General features: G+C 35.5%; 1 protein-coding gene and 1 long non-coding RNA gene across 2 annotated transcripts; both read right to left on the bottom strand.

Annotated features, from left to right (window-relative positions):
* Positions 1-686: 686 nt before the first annotated feature.
* On the bottom strand, positions 687-2,705 carry LOC145322960 (uncharacterized). Its single transcript, XM_080165351.1, has 5 exons — positions 2,609-2,705; positions 2,313-2,369; positions 1,835-1,875; positions 1,360-1,497; positions 687-970 (listed from the first exon to the last, which is right to left on the bottom strand). The coding sequence occupies exons 1-5, from the start codon at positions 2,703-2,705 to the stop codon at positions 944-946; spliced, it is 360 nt and encodes a 119-aa protein (XP_080021477.1). The 3' UTR covers positions 687-943.
* Positions 2,706-5,652: 2,947 nt separating this feature from the next.
* On the bottom strand, positions 5,653-7,814 carry LOC145321844 (uncharacterized). The gene is made up of 3 exons (XR_013880426.1): positions 6,702-7,814; positions 6,207-6,307; positions 5,653-5,761 (listed from the first exon to the last, which is right to left on the bottom strand). It is a non-coding gene; the product is annotated as an uncharacterized LOC145321844 (long non-coding RNA).
* Between the last annotated feature and the right edge of the window lie 10,345 nt (positions 7,815-18,159).

Below are 18,159 nucleotides of genomic sequence, written 5' to 3'. Positions count from 1 at the left end.
TGGGATGGAAACATTGATTTTGAGGATTATTTTTTATCCTTATGGAGGGTTGCTAGGTTCGCAAAGTTGGAGGATCCTATGCTTTTCAAGGACGTCCTGTACAATAGGATTTTTGAGTGCAAAGGGAAGAAGATGGGGAGGCTTATTACGCCGGAGGCTAATGTTTCCCTAAGTGCTTTAGGTTATTACCTGTTGATAAGAAGGTTGGTGATACCCTTTGCTGATACAGAGTCGGCTACCGAATTCTTTTACGCCCTGAAACAAAAGAGTGGTCAGAATGTGGATGTGTTTTTCAATGCTAAGTTGCGGCTGTTTAGGCTTATGCATCCTGGTCAAATTTCTAGACAATCTTGGCGTGATTTTTACAATAATGTGGCTAAGAATTTGCTGTTTTCTGATTTAGCTAGAGATATGGCTAATTTCATTGAATCTATGCATTACCTGGAAGATTATAGAGCTTTCTTGACTTATTTGATTCGCAGAGGTCAGCATTATATAAGCTGGGCTCGTTCTGGACATGTTTCACCTGAAAATGTAATGTCCTGTTATTCTCAGGCTATGGAAGGGTTGAGGCTAGAGGATTCTAGGGAGGTAAAAGCTAGGCCTGTAATCAGTGAAGTGCATGTATCTGATATGGAGGGCAGGACTGAGATTGACGATAATAATGCGTGGATTGAAGGGGATGATGATATTCCTTGGGATCAGGTTGAGAACGTGATTGGGGCTCTGAATTCGAAGGCTAAAACTATGATTTGTTGGTATTGTGGGAAAAAAGGTCATGTAGTGGCTAGTTGCTGGCAGAAGAGAGACGGCAAGCCGCCAGCTCCTGATTCTCGCATAGGAAAGACCAAAGCTAAGTTTTTCTCAGCCGGTAGCGAAAAGAAAGAGGGTCCTGGAGTGCCTAATAATAGGGTAATACCTGAGCAGTTTCTGAAGAAGACAGTCAATCAGGTGGGGCCTGTTGTGGATTCTGAAAAGAGCAGAGATGAGAAACAGTATGAGGCTATGATTGCTGACATAGCCAGAAACAATTTTCAGCAATATCCTATGTAATGGATATGATTGATTTGATATATAAATTTCATTTTGGGATGAAATTTATAGATCGTTCTTTTATTCATATTCATTATATAGGCTATAGTACTGTAAATAGTTAATTTTGCTGTCTTGTATTCACATTATTGCTCTCAACTTTATAAAGTATTACTGTCTTGCTTATTCTTCAGTCAAGGTGTGATCGTGTTAATGAAAACATTATATATATATATTTATATATATATATATATCTACTATATATTATATTTTGATAGGTACCTATGCAAGGTTGAAGTAAATGTTAATACTTCGAGAGGTACTTACTTGTATAAGAAAAGGCTTGGAGTGTAGCTGTGTGATGCTGGTAGTCTGGGAGATGTACAGGATTTCATAAATCGAACAGTATGTTGGCGGCTGGTGACAGATGGGGGGCTGACTGCTGTGTAGTGGAATGATGTATATCTAAAATATATGGATATATTAATTAATTATAATGACTAGTGTTTTCAAGAGATTGTGAAGTTTTTGAAGATAACGAAAATGCCTATTGGTGCGGATTTAGAATTTTTTGTGCCTGGGGCTGATATTCCGGTGAAGGAGTTAGGAATTATTGATACAGGAAATAATTTTAATTCTTTGATATCTAGAGAAATTCTTGATAAACATGGAATTGAGTTTTGTCCTGCTAAATTATCAGCGTATTCAGTAGATTTAAAGAAAGTTAATATTATTGGATATGTTGAGTTGAAATTTAGATTTGCTGGAACTCAAGCTGTGTTTACGGAGATATTTTATGTACCTGAGGTGACGAGTAGGTTGGTAAATCTTGGATCTGATTTCCTGAAAAAGAATAAAATTAATATTTGTTTGGATGAGGATAAGTTTGAATTTTGTGGGGAATCTGTTCCTATTAATTCCTGTTTACAGAAACAGGTGGTGGCGGAGATACAGAAAATTCCTATTTTGTCCGGACGAATGAATTCTGAAATTCCATCTAAACCTACCTTGCCAGGGATAAAGGAGGGGGGTGGGTTTGGAGAGTTATATTCAACGAAGTATAATGTGAAGTTGCAGGATAAAACTATTTTTTATCCTGGAGGATCTACCGCTGTGGTGCATGTGACTGGATTAAAGAATGATGGGCTTTGGTACGTGTCCCCTAATTCTTCTAAGATGACAAGTGGCAATGGGATTATGATTATTGAGGGGGTGTATCAGCCACGGAAAGATGGGTCCTGCGTGGTTAATGTAGTTAATGCGTCAATAAAACCTATTACCTTGCTGAGAAATGTGAAGATGGGGCATTGTTTCATCATGGATAATCAAGATGTCACCTGTAATAAAACAATTAATGAGTTGGATAAGCCAGAAAAGTTGTCGGGGCAAAAAATGCATGAACGGGTACAGTTTATTATTCAAAAATTGAAGTTAGATGAAAACCAGATGATTAAGGAAAATCCAGAATTGAAACCTAGGATTATTAAAATTTGTTTGGAAAATTTTGATATCTTTTCAATGAATGATTCAGATATTGGTGATTGTAGATTAATGACATATAATATAGAATTGTTACCTGGAGCTAAACCTGTGAAGGCCAGAAATATTCCATTGAATCCAGAGTACGATGCTAAGTTAAAAGAACAGTTAACCAAATGGCTGGATGCCGGCATTATTGAGGAGGGTTTCTCGGATTGGTCTAGTCCTATTTTTGCTGTGAAAAAGAAGGCTGCACCTGGAGCAGAGGCTAAGTTGAGGTTTGTCATCGATTTCCGCAATTTGAACAACGTGACTAAGCGGGTGGCGTGGCCGCTGCCACTGATTTCTGATAATCTGACGAAGCTGGGTTCTGGCAAGGTGTTCAGTACTCTTGATTTGACAGCTGCCTACCATTCGATGACTATGGATGAAGACTCTAAACCGTTGACAGCTTTTAGTGCAGCAAACAGGATGTATTTGTTTAACAGGTTGCCATTTGGGTTGTGTAATGCACCCAGCCTGTTCTGTGCTCTGATGGATAAGGTGCTGTCTATCCTGCCAGGTATGTATGGATTCTGTATCAGTTACTTGGACGATCTGATCGTGTTTTCATCAAGTCCAGAGGAACATGTAGAGCATCTGCAGGCACTGTTTCAAGTTCTTAGGCAGGTCAACCTGAAATTGAATTTAGATAAGTGTGATTTATTGACTAGAGAATGCCATTATTTGGGGCATATTATTAGTGCCGATGGATTGAAAATGAATCCTGCATATTTGGAACGGATTAAGGATTGGGGCAAGCCTAGAACAGGGAAGGAGTTGCAGAAATTTTTGGGATTTACTAATTATTACAGAGGATATTTTGCTGATTATGCCAAGAGGTCGTGCATGTTGGATAGTCACAGGAATGACACTATAATAAAGTGGACAGAAGAATTGAACAGAGTATGGACTGAATTTATGGAAATGTTCAAGACTGAGATGTGTAAAGGCTATCCTCAATGGGATAATCCTAATCTTTTTATCGTGGATATAGATTATAGTTCTCAGTATTTTGCAGGGATTATTTCGCAAGAACAGGATGGTGTAGAGAGAGTGTTTGGTGTCTGTAGTAAAAAGTGTAATGCTGCAGAACAAAATTATCCTTCCTATAAAGGAGAATTAGGTGCATTAGTATATGCATTAAAGAATTTTTTACACTTTTGTAGGTTTCGTGAATTTTTGGTTCGGACAGACAGTATTTCACTAGTGCATTATAAACGTTGGGCTAAAGGATCGATAAACGGTGTCACCTATCGATGGATAACTTTCTTGCAAAGTTTTGACTTTACAGTTATCCATCGACAGGGGACTAAGCATGTGAATGTAGATTATTTGTCGAGAACTGAGTTAGATTGTAAGGACCATCGACTGAAGGATTGTCAGGAGTGTAGAGAGACAGATAATAAAATTTTGGATCCTTACCTGGATGAATCACCATTTCTGGATCAAATCTATTTCATTATGCAGGTACATTCTGCAGAGGATGAGGCGGATGTTGAGTTTGTCTGGCAAAGTAGTCTTCAGCAGGACGAGATCCTAAATGAAATAAGGTTATGGATATTGGAAAGGAGACAGTTGTCGTCTTATGAGAGGGCGGAGTTATCGGGCAGAAAAGAACTATTGTACAATCTTATTGGCCATATGTATGTGCTAGAGGGGGTTGTAATTTTCAGACAGCCTTTGGCCGAAGGGGGTTTTGTCGAGAGGCCTGTAGTGCCTCTTTCTTTATACAATGATATATTTGATTCAGCTCATGGTGGATATGGTTCTGGACATAGAGGTGTGCAGGAGACAATACGTAAAATAAATGAGAGATTTTTTATGCCTGGCGTGAACAAGTTTGTGGAGTCGAGAATACGAAGTTGTATTACATGTTTGAAAAAGGCTGGAAGTAATCCTAAACATGTTTCACCTATAACTCATTCTGTTCAAAGTAGTGAAGTTTTTGCTAATATGTCAGTAGATCTAGTTGGTCCTTGGACTCCATGTTATCATCAGGGACAGACGGTTAAATTTGTCTTAATCATGGTTTGTTTATTTTCTAGATATGTTTTTACATGTCCGTTGGTTGATGCTAAAACTGAAACAACTGTAAAGGCTATATTGGAAAATTTTGTACCTACCTATGGTTTATTTAGGGCTTTGAGATCGGATAGAGGTACAAATTTTACAAGCAGTGTGTTTAAAGGTGTGATGAAAGGATTGGGGGTGGATACTGTCCTAATTCCCCCCAGGAATCCAAATTCGAATCCTGTAGAGAGGCAAAATCAAAGTTTGTATGCTGCTTTGAAAGTAGATGAAAATCATGGAACAAAAGACTGGGCTAAAAAATTACCTTTGGCTACGTTGGTGATTAACTGCTCCAAGAGTACTAGAACGGGATATTCTCCATTTTTTCTAGTTTTCGGTCGGCAGCCACGTATTCCCCTCGATTTTCTATCACCAGTCCCGTCTGTTGAATCTTCATCCTCGCGGTCGTATTTGGAATTTCTGAAAAATATGGAGGATGTAATTAAGAGAATTTCTACAAAATCCAAGTTATATTTAGAGGTTCAAAATAAACACAGAGTACAGAGGGAAGCATTAAGAGTGACAGACGTTTGTTATGCTTTCTTTAATATTGTGAAGACTGACGTGTCCAAGAAATTACAGTCTTTCTATGGAGGGCCTTTTATCGTAGTTAAGAAATTTTCGGATGCATTGTATGAGTTGGCACCTTTTGGGAATAATCCCATCAAGAAAAATCAGGTTGTGGCTAGGGATAAAATTCGAAAAATTCATGCTCGAACGGAAGTTTTAGGGGAGGAGGTTAATTTCAACGTTTTTCCTTTACCTGAAATTTGTCCGTCCAGTGAGATATTTTTGGAGGTTAACAATATGCCTGTAGAGAGAGAAACTGTAGAGGAGAGAGAGAGTGAAGATGTTGTGTATTTGTCATCTGAAAATGATGGTTTTGAATTGGCAGAGGAAAGACAGAGTGACGAGATTCAGGAGAAGGAGAGTGAGGTTGAGGTTGATAATGACAGAATTTCAGGGGATGGAAATGAGTGGAACGTTAATAGAGAAATTATACCTGTAGGGGAAGGAGTAGAAGTGGGAGTGACAGATGAATCTGTGGTGCCTGCTCCTGTAGTTGAGGGTAATTTTGACGAGGTTGAGCTTCCATCGGAACAGTCGTTTTTGACTACGGCGCCGCCGCAATCTTCACCTGAAAGATTAGTTACAATTAAGAAAAGTGGATCACGGGTGGCGAAATATTTATGGGACACTGGGAGGAGGTTAAGATCTCAGGTAGGGGGTCCTGTGGTACATGTTCAGATAGGAACTCGAGGACGGAGAAAGTAGGGAAAGGGGAGCTGATAATAATTATTTTTGAATAAAAATATTATATAAATACATATAAATATTAAAAAAGTATATTATAATAAGAGTTCATGAATTGTTATTTGAGTATTTTAATAACAAATATGTGCTGACAAAGCTAGTAGGTGGAAAGTTGTCCTGCAATGAAAGGCTAAATCAGTTGATATTTGCGGGTGAATTGGTGAACAGTTATCAGCTAATAATGTCTGGTCATAATAATAAATTCAAATCAGGTAAATATTTTTTAATTTGGGGATTGTGTTTGATACCCTGTGGGGCTGATGTGATACCTGTGCTAGTAAAGGAGTGTGTTGGTGACGGTCCTGAGTTGAGGGCTTCAGAATGTACAGTATTTGGTCAGCATGAGTTTAATGGAACAATCAGCGGTCATCTGTTAAAAAAAGTGAGAGTGAGATTTTTGCCCGCTGTACAATGTCACGTCGACAGAACGGTTCACACCTGGTATTGTGGCAAATATAGCCACTTACATTTAGGGGCACCAGCTGTTGTTAGTAGTGATGAGTTAATTTCTAGTGAAGATTGTAAAAGGATGGAGGAACAGAGGGTGTTAGACATAGATGGACGACGGTTGCCTGTAGCGTTTTATGACCGGTCAATGACTTATTTCATAAATGGTACCATTCTGTATGATGATATGATGACGTATGGGATTGACCCTCAGTGCAGAGGGGATGGTATTTATTTAAATAATACCTTTGTGCCTAATACTTTTCAAGAAGTTCAGATTACAAGTTATTTGAAAAATATACAAATTTCAATGTTACCTGATAACAGTTGTTTTCTTGAGGATCAGTTCATTGGTGCACATTGTCTGGAGTCTGATCTGCGGCTTGGGCTTGATCGAGTGATAGTTCACAATAAATCACAGGAAGATAGACGTCATTTTAGTTATTTTCGGACTGTTGAAATTGTAAATTTAACTTTGTTTACATTTTCTAATATGGCGGATGATGCTAATAATCAGGGTGGCCAAAGTTGGTTGGCGATTTCTCCACAGTTTTCGTTGGGATTGAAACTGGGGAAAAAAGTGGAGTTTTCTGACTTTCTGACTGATTTGCATTATTTTTATACCAACGTTCCTGATGTATTTTTGTGGATTACAACTGCTAAAAAGAATTTTTTTCCTTGGATGCGAAAAAAGGAGGAGGATGGTGCTTTATTATTACAGCTAACGTCTTCATATCATCAGGTGGAAAGGATTTTGCAGGCAGAACAGGGGTGTTGGGAGAATAATTTGTTTCATTCCAACATCAAACAAGTCGGAAATTTGTTGGTACAACATCTAGGGGAGATGGAACTTGTGTCTGTATGTAAAAAAAGATGGTTGAATGTGACTTTAGGAGCAAATTTGCCGTGTTATCTTGGTCATTTTTCTTTGTTCATGGATGATAGAATTGTTGCTGTAGAACCGTTCACAAGATTAGTTAAAAATGTTTCCTTGTTGATGGTTGTCGAGTGTAGGAAAAATCCAGTATTTGTGAGAGTTAAACCTGGATTATATTTAGGCAACAAGGGGGCAGGAATGCAGCTGGTTCAGACTAAACGGCTGGAGGATAGTAGGTTGAAGGTACCATTGAATTTTGAGCATCTGTTGGATAAGGGAGAGAAAGGACAGGTGTTGGAGTCTGTGGAAGAGGCTAAACTTTCGGAATTGGCTGCTAATTCAAATGCTTTTGTTGTAGAGGTTACAGAAGATTGGTTTGTACATTTGTATAATACCTCAATTGATTGGTTGACTAATAGTTGGCAGCATTTTGTTATGGCTGTGATGGGTGCTGCGGGGGTGGTTGTTGGATTGCTGTGTGTTGGTTGTTTAGGCAGACTGTGTAACTGCGTTAAATTTTCGCGTTATCGGGAAAACAGTAATTAAAATTTGGCATCCCTGATAAATATAAATTGTGTAAAGTATTTCGTTTTGAATGTCGTCTTATATATGAAAAATGTTAAAATATTAAAATATTAAAATGTTAATATTTAATTATTGATTATTATCAGGAAATGGAGATGGAAACGAAAGGCGGTATCAGCGGCCGTCTGGTCGGCGGGAGGAGCGTGAACCGTCTGTTGAGATGTTGGATGCTGGTAGAGCTAATCGGCGGCATGTTGTGTATAGAAGAGATGATAGGAGGCAGTATGATGTAGAATCGCCCAGGTATGAGCCTGGGTATGATGATGAGGACGATGTTGGCAATGTGAGCCTTGAGGTTGAGCTTGATTCCAGGGATCGTCTGCCTAGTGAACAGAGTGGTTCAGAGCTAGACAGTTGGATTGAGCCTCCAACGGACAAGCCTGAAAAGGTGGCAGATACTGGTTCTGGTGAGGGACGGCGCAGGTTTGGTAAGTTTGTGCCAAATCAGGCTGCTGGGTCGGTCAGGACTAAGGGAGCCAGCAAGGCTTATGATGATGCTGGGGAAGGTACTTCTAGAAGGGGAGCCAGCAAGGCTTATAATGATGCTGGGGAAGGTACTTCCAGAAGGGGCGTGGTCAAGCGGCCTGCTGGGGCAGATTCTCTTGGGCCTAAACAAAAGAGGGAGTTACCAGATTTACGTGCTGAGGTTGAGAGAAATAAGGCTGAACGCAAGCATGACAAACGTGGCTTGGCGCCGCTCAGTGATGAAGATATAGGTAGAATCAGTAATTCTGTTGCTGTGACTCTAAAGCCTATGATTGAGGAAAAAATTCGTGAAGCTGTAAGAGAATCAGTCAAAAGTTTGAACACTGCACAGAAACTTTGGCAGACGGACAGTCATAATCGGATTAAAGATATGTTGGCCTCGCATAAGAGGGATCTAATGGACTGTATAAGGAAGGTCGATACGGAGATGCAGCAAATGGTGGCTACTACTGCACAGCAAAAGGCTTCTTATATGGTACAGAGTGTACAGACAGCAATGACTGATAATTGGGAAAGTAGTTCAACCAAGTTGGGACAGCAGGTGGGCCAACAGGTGGAAAGTGTTTTGGCAGGACAGGGAACTAAGGTTCAAGAGGCTATTTCTGAGATGGCGCAAAAAGAGGCTGAAGTGCAAAGGCACCTGTCTATTATTTTTAGTGAGCTTAGCGAGATCCGGCGCAGAATAAACAATGACTTACCGGCGGCGGCATATTGGCAGTTGCAACAGGCTGGAACTTCTGGCGGTGCTGAGGCTAACAACGGGGTGATGATGGTTTCGGGAGGTGTTCAGGTCACTGGTGGTGTTGATATGGAGGTGGCAATGCCGGCAGATGGGCCAGCGGTTGCTGCAGAGGTGGCTGTTGCTAATGATACCGCCTCAGCGGTAAATGATGCTGTGATGGTTGCTGTAGGAGGGCCCGTAACTGCTGCAGCGAGTAATGCTGTCATGGCGGCAACAGTGGGTGTCTCGGCTGAGGTTGGTGGAGGGGCGCTGAACACTCCTCCTCCAGTGGGTGAAGGAGAGGAAGGACTTGAGGCCGGGGTTAATTTCGATGTAGGTTCACCCAGTGAAGACATTGATCCCAGTTTATTGGATCAGCCTGATGGATGGTGAAACCATGCTTAGCTGGATGGTTTCAGAAGGGGGTAAATGTCATATATTTATGTTGTGATGTCATATATTTAAGTTTGCAGACATATGTTAGTTGTTACTCTTAATTACTCTTTAATTGCTCTCAGAAAGAATAAAGAGAAAATATATTTAAGTCAGTTGATATTGAGAGTCCTAACACAGAACATTATCTGGTTTGGGTTCGAGTCTTTATTAAGACCAATACAGCTATTCACAGACATCCTACTACTTTAGATAGTTTGCATAGGCAGATATTCTACCCCTTCAAAGTGCATAGTTAATTAATACATTGTATTAATTAAACAGACAGTCATCCTGTTGCTTGGTGTCCTGATATACAGACAGACATCCTGCTGCTTCAGAACTATCCAGCTTTGAATAATCAGTAGTTTTGACTTATTAACATATTTAATCATTTCTAAATATAGTATCAATATATAATCTTATTTACTCAAAAACTGCATTTAATCCAATATAATAAATACTTAAAAATCTGTTTGCATTTTGAATTGAACATTAAGTCTACTCTATCATTAACTTATGTAAGTCTGTCTATATCACATTAATTTTAATCAATAACTCTAAATTGATTCATATTCTTTTACTTTTAAACAATTGTTAAAAATCATGAAACATATTTAAAAACAGAGCCAGAAGCTTTATTATTTCAATTCATTGAGTTGCACCTCTATAATTCTACAATAACTCTTGAAATAATAGCAAAAAAAATAAAGATATAATAATAAAATTTAAAGGTTAATTGATTTTCTCTTCTGTATTATTATTATTACTGAAGGAAAGATTTGTAAACTGAAGGTTTGTTCAACAAAATCAACATGATCAACATTATAATCATTATAAACATTATAATCATAAGTCACTAGATTTTAGAGTCAAAATAAAACATATGTTTACAATAAAATATTTGCATTTACCCAATTGGTTAGCTTATCTTATTAGGTAGATATACCTTAATCATATTTAAATCTATTATATTAATTTTATATTTTTCTTTATTACTTTAATTAAAAAGCATCGCTACCAAGAACACAATAATTCTTGTTTAACTTGAAATTGCGTGCCAAAGAGTCACATTTTATGGTCGCACATAATACAAGTACTTTTTAAACTGTTTTAATAAGTTTTATTGTGGATAATTGGTTGCAGGCGCTCTCTTGCCTGATACATTAAACCAAAAACTCATACCTTGTAAATTTTCCGTGGTTATTGTAGTCTTTTACTTAAAAGTTCAGAATTGATGAATATAAATGAAGTCTTTTCAGAAGAAGATAAAAATTTATCTTTGATAAATTGATGCAATCAATAAAATTACCCCTTCTGCAAAATAAAAATAATGTTAGAAAAGAGTTAAGAAAAGTCTCTAAAGGTTTTAAGCCAGCAAATAAGAGAACTCGTTTATAAAACTTTAAGGATCCGTATAGTTTACAGAGGTGGATTCTTAAAAAAAAATTGCCCTACTAATCGCTTAGTGGGGCAAAATTGTTTTCGTGATAAATCCACCAAAATCACATTAAAAATCTACAAAAAATAAACAAAATCATAGAAGGGTTATGAACATAAGATTTTATTCAATTTTTGTAGATTTTTAATGTGATTTTGGTGGATTTATCCCAAAAACTTTTTTTAAGAATCCAATTCAATTCAATGTCCCCACCTTCTCTGAAATAAAAAATATAAAGTCTTTAATATAGCCTATCCCTTGGGTATACTGACAAGTATATTGACAAGTGTATTCTAATAATGGATCTATTATTACTTGGATCTAACACCAGATTTTCGTGTTTTCTAAAAATGTTAAACACGCAGCGGGCTAAATAACGATTCTCCCATTCGCCCTCTTTACCCCCTCCTCTCCCCTCCTACTGGATTGCGAGAACAATAAAAGATTTCAATGTTAGCAAGCTAAATTGATGAAAATTTTCCCCCTGTCATAATATCCACGTATATGACATATCCAATATTCTGATTCACCATTCGATTTTGCACAAATGGTATATTGATTATTTTAATTGTTGTTGTTTTTATCAGGTGCAAAAGAGGGCAAAAGGGAATACATCTATGATATATCCTATCCTATAACATAAAGTAGAAAAGATTTTTGTCTGAAGCTAAAGATCTCAGAATTACTGGTTTAAATAGGTTGCACTTTATGTGAGCTTTAGATATATTTTGGGATAGTTTTAGGCTATTTTCATGACCTCTCCCGACCGCCTCTAAAGGCTAGGGGCGCAGAAACTAGTAAAGAAAATTTTAGGGACATTAATATGGTGATTTGCATTATAACCCCACATAAATACTCATAACCTGCCCTTGTTTGTTTTAAAGATCTCTCACTTTTCACTTGTAAGTACAAAGCCCTTGGATATAAAGAAATGTATTTTTAAAAAGGAAAGTATCTGGTTTAATAAAAACATATTTAGAAATTATTTAGATAAAAGACAAACAATATTTGAGTGTTACCCTCTTTTTTCTTTCACCTTTTTCTACCATAGCTTTTTAAAAACTACAATCCCTTTTTTAACTATGTATACCTGTCCGAATTTTGTTTACCCTATCATAACATTGTTTTATTTGTGAATGCTTATTGTAGGAATCTTTGTTTTCGTGTGTAGGTTTTTTTAAAATGAATAAATGGATACATACTTTTTTTAGAAGCAGTATGTTGCTTTGAATCTTTAAAACCAGTTAATTTACAAGGAGTTTTCAAGCGTCGAAAGTCTTTTCTTGCTTCCCATGATCTTATTTGACATATTTTCTTGTTTGATTTTCTACCTTAGGTCACATTAGGTTAGGTTGTTTTGGTTACTGAGAGGCCCTGCAGGGATTTGGCATAGGAATAGACCTCCCCCCTCCAATCATTTTTGGTCATTTCTAAGATAAGGGAAGGGGTTTTCTCGCACAATAGGCGCTTTGAGAGGGAATAATCAGATTTTATAGTCTGTTTGTTTATCCTCTTGATCCTGATTATTTTATGAATTTACTCGTCATATGGGGTGGTATTGTTTTTTAATTAAAATACCATTTGGCATGACTCTGGGGGCCTAGAGGTGCCATTTTTGTCACTCAGGTTTAATTAAGTGGTCTGTTCTACTCTGGAAGGGATATTTTATCTAAAGAAAAACTTTTGTCGTCAACTACTAGACAACAACAGAACAGAGAAAAAAATAACACTTTTTATCTCCATTATATCTTTTTCGCCACTGTTTAGTTTGTAGATTTTTTTTGCTCAAAAAAATTTCTTTCAACTTTTGCTTTTCATAACTGTAAATTACACTGGCCTCACAAGTTTTATAACCTTGCTATCTTATTCGTTGGCTTAAAATTTAGTACCATAATATGATTTTGACTGGTTGTTAACTTGTTTCTAACTAGCAGTGTTGGAACTTTTGAACCAAAAATTGTAACCTACAGAAGGGTTAATTTTATTTGTCATCCTTGGGGATGTAATAGTAAATAAATTTATCGATCATTGTCTTATCCCTTCCGATCCCTGAGAGTAATAGAGTATCTTTAGCTCTAAAAAGCTTTGTTTAAACTATAGGTTGAACAATAAGTGGCTCTAAAATACAACTTTAAGACAAAAGATCTGTAAATAGAAGAATTAAAATTGGTTTCGCGCAAGGTGCCAATTAAAGGCAATTTAGAAAAAATTTGTCAATTTTAATGCTAGCATTTGTAAACTAATGTACACTGCACGCTAGTTTGATAATATGGATGATATTGTATGACCAAATCTTATTTCAAATATATGGCATTCAATAAAAGTGGTCTTAACTGACATTGTATCGACATTTAGTCTGAAAACCTAAAGCTACCAACCATGTTAAATAATTTACAATGTTGACATATTAATAGTATTGGATATTACAAAGTTTTGATGTTCTAATCTTCCCCACCAATAATTTTATTCTAGATGATCTAGTTTTGTTTGTCATAATTATGGGTGCACATAACTACATTGTCAATTGAATTATCCCTTAAGATCCCAGGTATTTCAGTCTTGCATAAAAACCAACGTCGTCATTTATACTCTATAAAACACTTCATAAATTTTGTTAGTTTGTTCCTGATGTGTTTATTCTTGTGGCTACCCTTTAAAGAAGAAAAAATGTTCATGTTATGTTAAATTTTAAATTGCGACAAATCTGAAGCAATTAAAGAAAAAGGTTTGTTTTAGTTGGTTTAACAACTAGTACATATATTTCCATTATAAACTTTTTTATTGGTGGAGGTATAATAATCTTTCTAAAGATTTATTTTTTTCTCTTATTTATTTCTTCATCATTCCCCTTTTATAATTACAAAAATAAAATTTTCAAAATCAGAAATCCTAAGAAAAGTGGAATTAGCATTGTAAAACCTTGCTATTTATGTTGCTAATCAAACATAGAAAAATATAAAAATTACACCATTTTCCAAGCAAACAAAGCGAGAGATGGTTAGCTTAATAGAACATGATTTGCGGGTTAAAAATGTTGCTATTTATACACGGTATACACGTAACAATTAGACAATTTTTCAACAGATAACAAAATTACACCTTTTAAATTTAACCCTAAAAATGCGGGCAAAAATAGATGTTAAATTGGGGAGTTTTAATGTTTGAATCCGTTCTTCGACAAATATGACTTTATAAAGAATAATTCATAACAATCATAGGATGAGCAGTTACAGAAATCTTAGATGACCCAAAGAAAATTTTTATCTGAAAAGGTTTAAATGAAAAACATGAAGCCTATTTAGTGAATATAAGTAGGACAGGGAGGGATTTTTCATCGAAATCAACTTAGTTTTGCCTTAAAATTTTCAAGTATCACTATTGTGACAAATAACACTATTTTTCTGTACATTCTCAATTATGCTTTGGAAAAGTCTGGTAATAACAAGTTCGCAAAAAAATGAAGAATGAGACTTTTTGAAAGCATATCCCCGCCTAAGGTTGAAGTAACTAGTAGTAACTACCTTTTTAGTACCTTCAAATATATACACACTGTAAAGAGACACTAGTTTCTTCAGGAAGAAATAGAACATTAGGCTATAAATCATACTTGATCTACAAGTTTTATAGGCACGTGTTCTCATTCGTTGGCTTAAAGACTTTGTTTATTTTTATATTAATCTTGATTGGTTGTTACAAACTAGCAGTGTCCAAACTTTTCCTCCAATAATCTAAATATTCAGAATTTGATATTTTGTGTATATGTCAATTTATCGTCTACTGTCTTATCGACTAAGATTCTTGTGTTTTATTGAATAAACTAATAAAAACCTTTAATTTAACAGTTAAGAAATTTAAAAAAAATACTAGTTACGTAGTTTCCTTTTAGAAATAAGTCTTTAGACTAGACGAATTATGTATATACACATAAACCTAAGTGTTGTAGGTTTTTTTTCTTCAATTGACTAATTTTGGCTTTTTAAATCTGTTTTTTGAGTACTAATTTTACCCTTTAGTGAGTATGAATATGTTTTGAACTTTTAATTACTATACCCCTAAGAAATTATATTTTTAATAAAGAGTAAAAAAGGTTTTCTGTTGTAGTAGTTGTTGAAAGGTTTTAGGCTGTATATCAACCTTACTAATCTTGTTCTCAAAAACCCGCAACCGTGGCTAAACACGTAGCGAATCCGCTAGTCGTCGGGGAGGTGATAGGTTCTAATCTCGGCCAGACACCGAGTCATAACTAAAGACGCTAAACATTGTTCCTACAGTTGCTATGTTAGGTGCGCGACAAAAATAGTTAAAGTAGGTGGAATGCCTTAGGCCATAAACAGTAGGTATTAGGCTATTTTGTATCTATTTTCTCTATTTTGATCTGTCGTTTATGAAGGGTTAAAAGATCAAAAAAGGGGACAAAATTTGAACCATTTAAGAAAAGTAAAATAAATGGTCAACCTTTCTTTCCACACTTAATTTTGACTGCCCTTTAGCATTGTGTTGTGCCCACCCCCCGATTTTTTTTCAACTACCTAATACACCCCTTTGCCCGCCCCTTTTATGTTCACTTATGCTTTGCCTGCTCCTACATCACGTATTATGCCTTATTGATGTATACAAGTAGTTAAAAAAGCTTCAAAATTATATGTAGTATTAAAGATGATCAAAAGTCATCTCTGTATGTCAGCTTTTATAACATTCATATTTTTATATACCCATTTATTATTTACCCTTTTTTAACCCCCTCTTTATATTACTAGAACCACCCAATTTTCCCCTATAACTGGTTGATACCCTGAGATTAGAAATTCTGTGCTATTATATAAGAATATATTGTTAAATCAGCTTCTGCAGACAATCTACCCATTAATTGCACGACCTTTGTTTGAAAGTCCTAACTATAGATGGTTTTGAATTGAACCTTTTAAGCCAAAAAACTTTTACATATTAGCAGTAGGAAACATTTCAAAGTCTTCTGTTATACTGTAAATCAGACAAAAATTTGAACCATACAACTAGCAGACACCTTGTCACAGTTTAGGCAACCTGAATATAAATACCTTGAAAGCAAACCATTCTTAGAAAACATTTCTTTTCAGATTTCAAATTTTTGTGGACTCAGTTTATTTAAATATTTTGAGACACAGTACAATGGAAATTTGGCAAATTTGGGTGACATACACACTTTTCTGATAATCATACGCAAATTTTACTAAAATATACTACGTACGATTCGTACAATATAATTCATTAAAACTCCCCTCCCCCCACCAAAAAAAAAAAATTAATAGTCCATTTATTAATAATCTCTCTCTATCTCTCTTTCTCTCAGGGCGTTCACCTCCGCTAGAGGTTTGCCCCCCTCCTCTGATCTGGCAAGTTTCCGGTGTTAGGCCATATTGGTCTTAACAAATTCTCCGTTGCATTAGCTGAAACTTCCTTCTTTCAAAATTAAATCAAAGGTGTTTTCGCCCACCCTATTTTAATCCATTATTCTGAGTTTATAGTTCTGCCGGTCACTAGCACTTTGGAAATTTACTATGTCTATATATATCCTTCTTGAAAATTATAATATATTATTTTTTAGGTTTAGATGATAAATTAAATGACACAAAAGAAATTTGATTTTCTGTTTTATTTATCAGATCATTAAAGTTTTAGTGTGAAGACCACCTCTCTGTGCAGAAGATTTGAGTCTTACTTGTTGAATGCTCACTAAAAAATCACTACAGCTCAACTTAACTAAAAATATTATGTTTCTTTGTTTTACAATAAATGTATATAATTATAGATGTATACTCCTGACAACTATCTGGCCCAAGAAGCGGAGACCTTTTTCGCCTGGTAGAAAATTGCTTTCTGTTCTTTTGTAATGACTCTGTCATGTCTTTATTTCCAACGCTTTTAGCTAATTTCAAAGATCCAATACAGAGTCAGCAAAGGGCCCACACTCTGTGGGTAGAATGACATACATTTCGTGCCTCCTCTTTTATTTTACTTCAATGCTTAAACTATTTAGTTACAAGTAGATATATCTGTCCATTTAGATTTCTGAAATGGCGAAACTGAATTCTTAATTTCAAATTTTCAATTCTCCAAAAAGGTAAAGATATAGGGCCCATACTTCAAATGGTTTTAAAACAATTTTAGAATCTTAACACTCATCTTATTCTGGAATTTTCACCTAGTTCTATTAATTAGGACGATTTTTTTGTCCCATATTGACCTACTGTGTTCCAATATATAGAATAGGTTAAAAAGAGTCACATTAGTACAATACCTTTTATTTACGGACACATCAATGAAATGGTAGCTAAACACAGGGTGTTCTTACTGAACAACAAAATTCAGTTTAATTGGCATTTCACACCCTGGACCATCACTAAACTTTTCTGAAAATCTATAGTCGATTAGAACAGCTGTTTTCAAGATCCTAGCGTACATAAACACAGATTTACTATTTGATAGTACAGAATAAATAATAATGGCTATTATTACACTAATTTTGTGTCATTTTGTTTGTACAACAACCAAGGTATACTTTTAAAGGGGGGTTTAATTAATGGTCTGATATTGTACAGTCTTGGATTTCCACTAGTGTTACAAATGTTTTGAAAAATATTTAATTACTAAAATGTACAAAATAAGGAGGTTCTAAAACCCAAGTATTTCATATACTTTTCAACGCATTACTTGCATTTGTACTTTCAAACGTTCGTACAATCTCGGTCTTCTTGGTGCTTGTCAATTTCTTTTCTGTCTGGACACATGCCTTTTCATCTGAAAAAAGAGCAGAAAATTCTTTATAATAAGAACCATTCTTTCATTTCAGGATATGATTGGTTGGTTGATGTTAATGGTCCGCCAAGGATTTTTATTTGCTTAATTATATTTAGTATGCTTTTTAAAAACTTTAATATTTAGGCTTTAAGGTCTTATTATTTGTTAACATATTAAACAAACAAATCTTAATTTTTTAATGTTTTTTTCAATAATCTGTCAGAGTGTTCTTTTTATGCAGAGCTTAAAGATTTAATATCGAATAAACAAACGATTTAGCCAACATAAGTTGATAATATAGTAGCTACGCTATTTATGAAATATGTATAAAGTCCTTTTCAATTTGCTTTATGACTTTAAACAGTAAGCATGATAATTACTTCAATATCAGAGTTAAACAAGAATAGTCATTACCGCATCTTGCTTTCCACTGATATTAAAATCAGAAAAATTATA

This window comes from Acartia tonsa, chromosome 6, assembly GCF_053477335.1.
Source record: "Acartia tonsa isolate MP-2025a chromosome 6, ASM5347733v1, whole genome shotgun sequence".
Classification (NCBI taxonomy): domain Eukaryota; kingdom Metazoa; phylum Arthropoda; class Copepoda; order Calanoida; family Acartiidae; genus Acartia; species Acartia tonsa.
Note: the sequence above shows the minus strand (reverse complement) of the source record. Positions and strands in the feature narration are given on the sequence as shown.

What these genes read in the sequence shown, in the direction of transcription:
- LOC145322960 (XM_080165351.1), bottom strand. Translation starts at nt 2,705, where the DNA reads ATGCCGGCATCCAGCCATTTGGTTAACTGTTCTTTTAACTTAGCATCG. An exon ending in CTTCACAGGTTTAGCTCCAG is followed by an intron (nt 2,370 to 2,608) that starts GTAACAATTCTA and finishes GTTTTATTACAG; the next exon opens with GTGACATCTTGATTATCCAT. An exon ending in TCTTCACATTTCTCAGCAAG is followed by an intron (nt 1,876 to 2,312) that starts GTAATAGGTTTT and finishes ATTCTTTTTCAG; the next exon opens with GAAATCAGATCCAAGATTTA.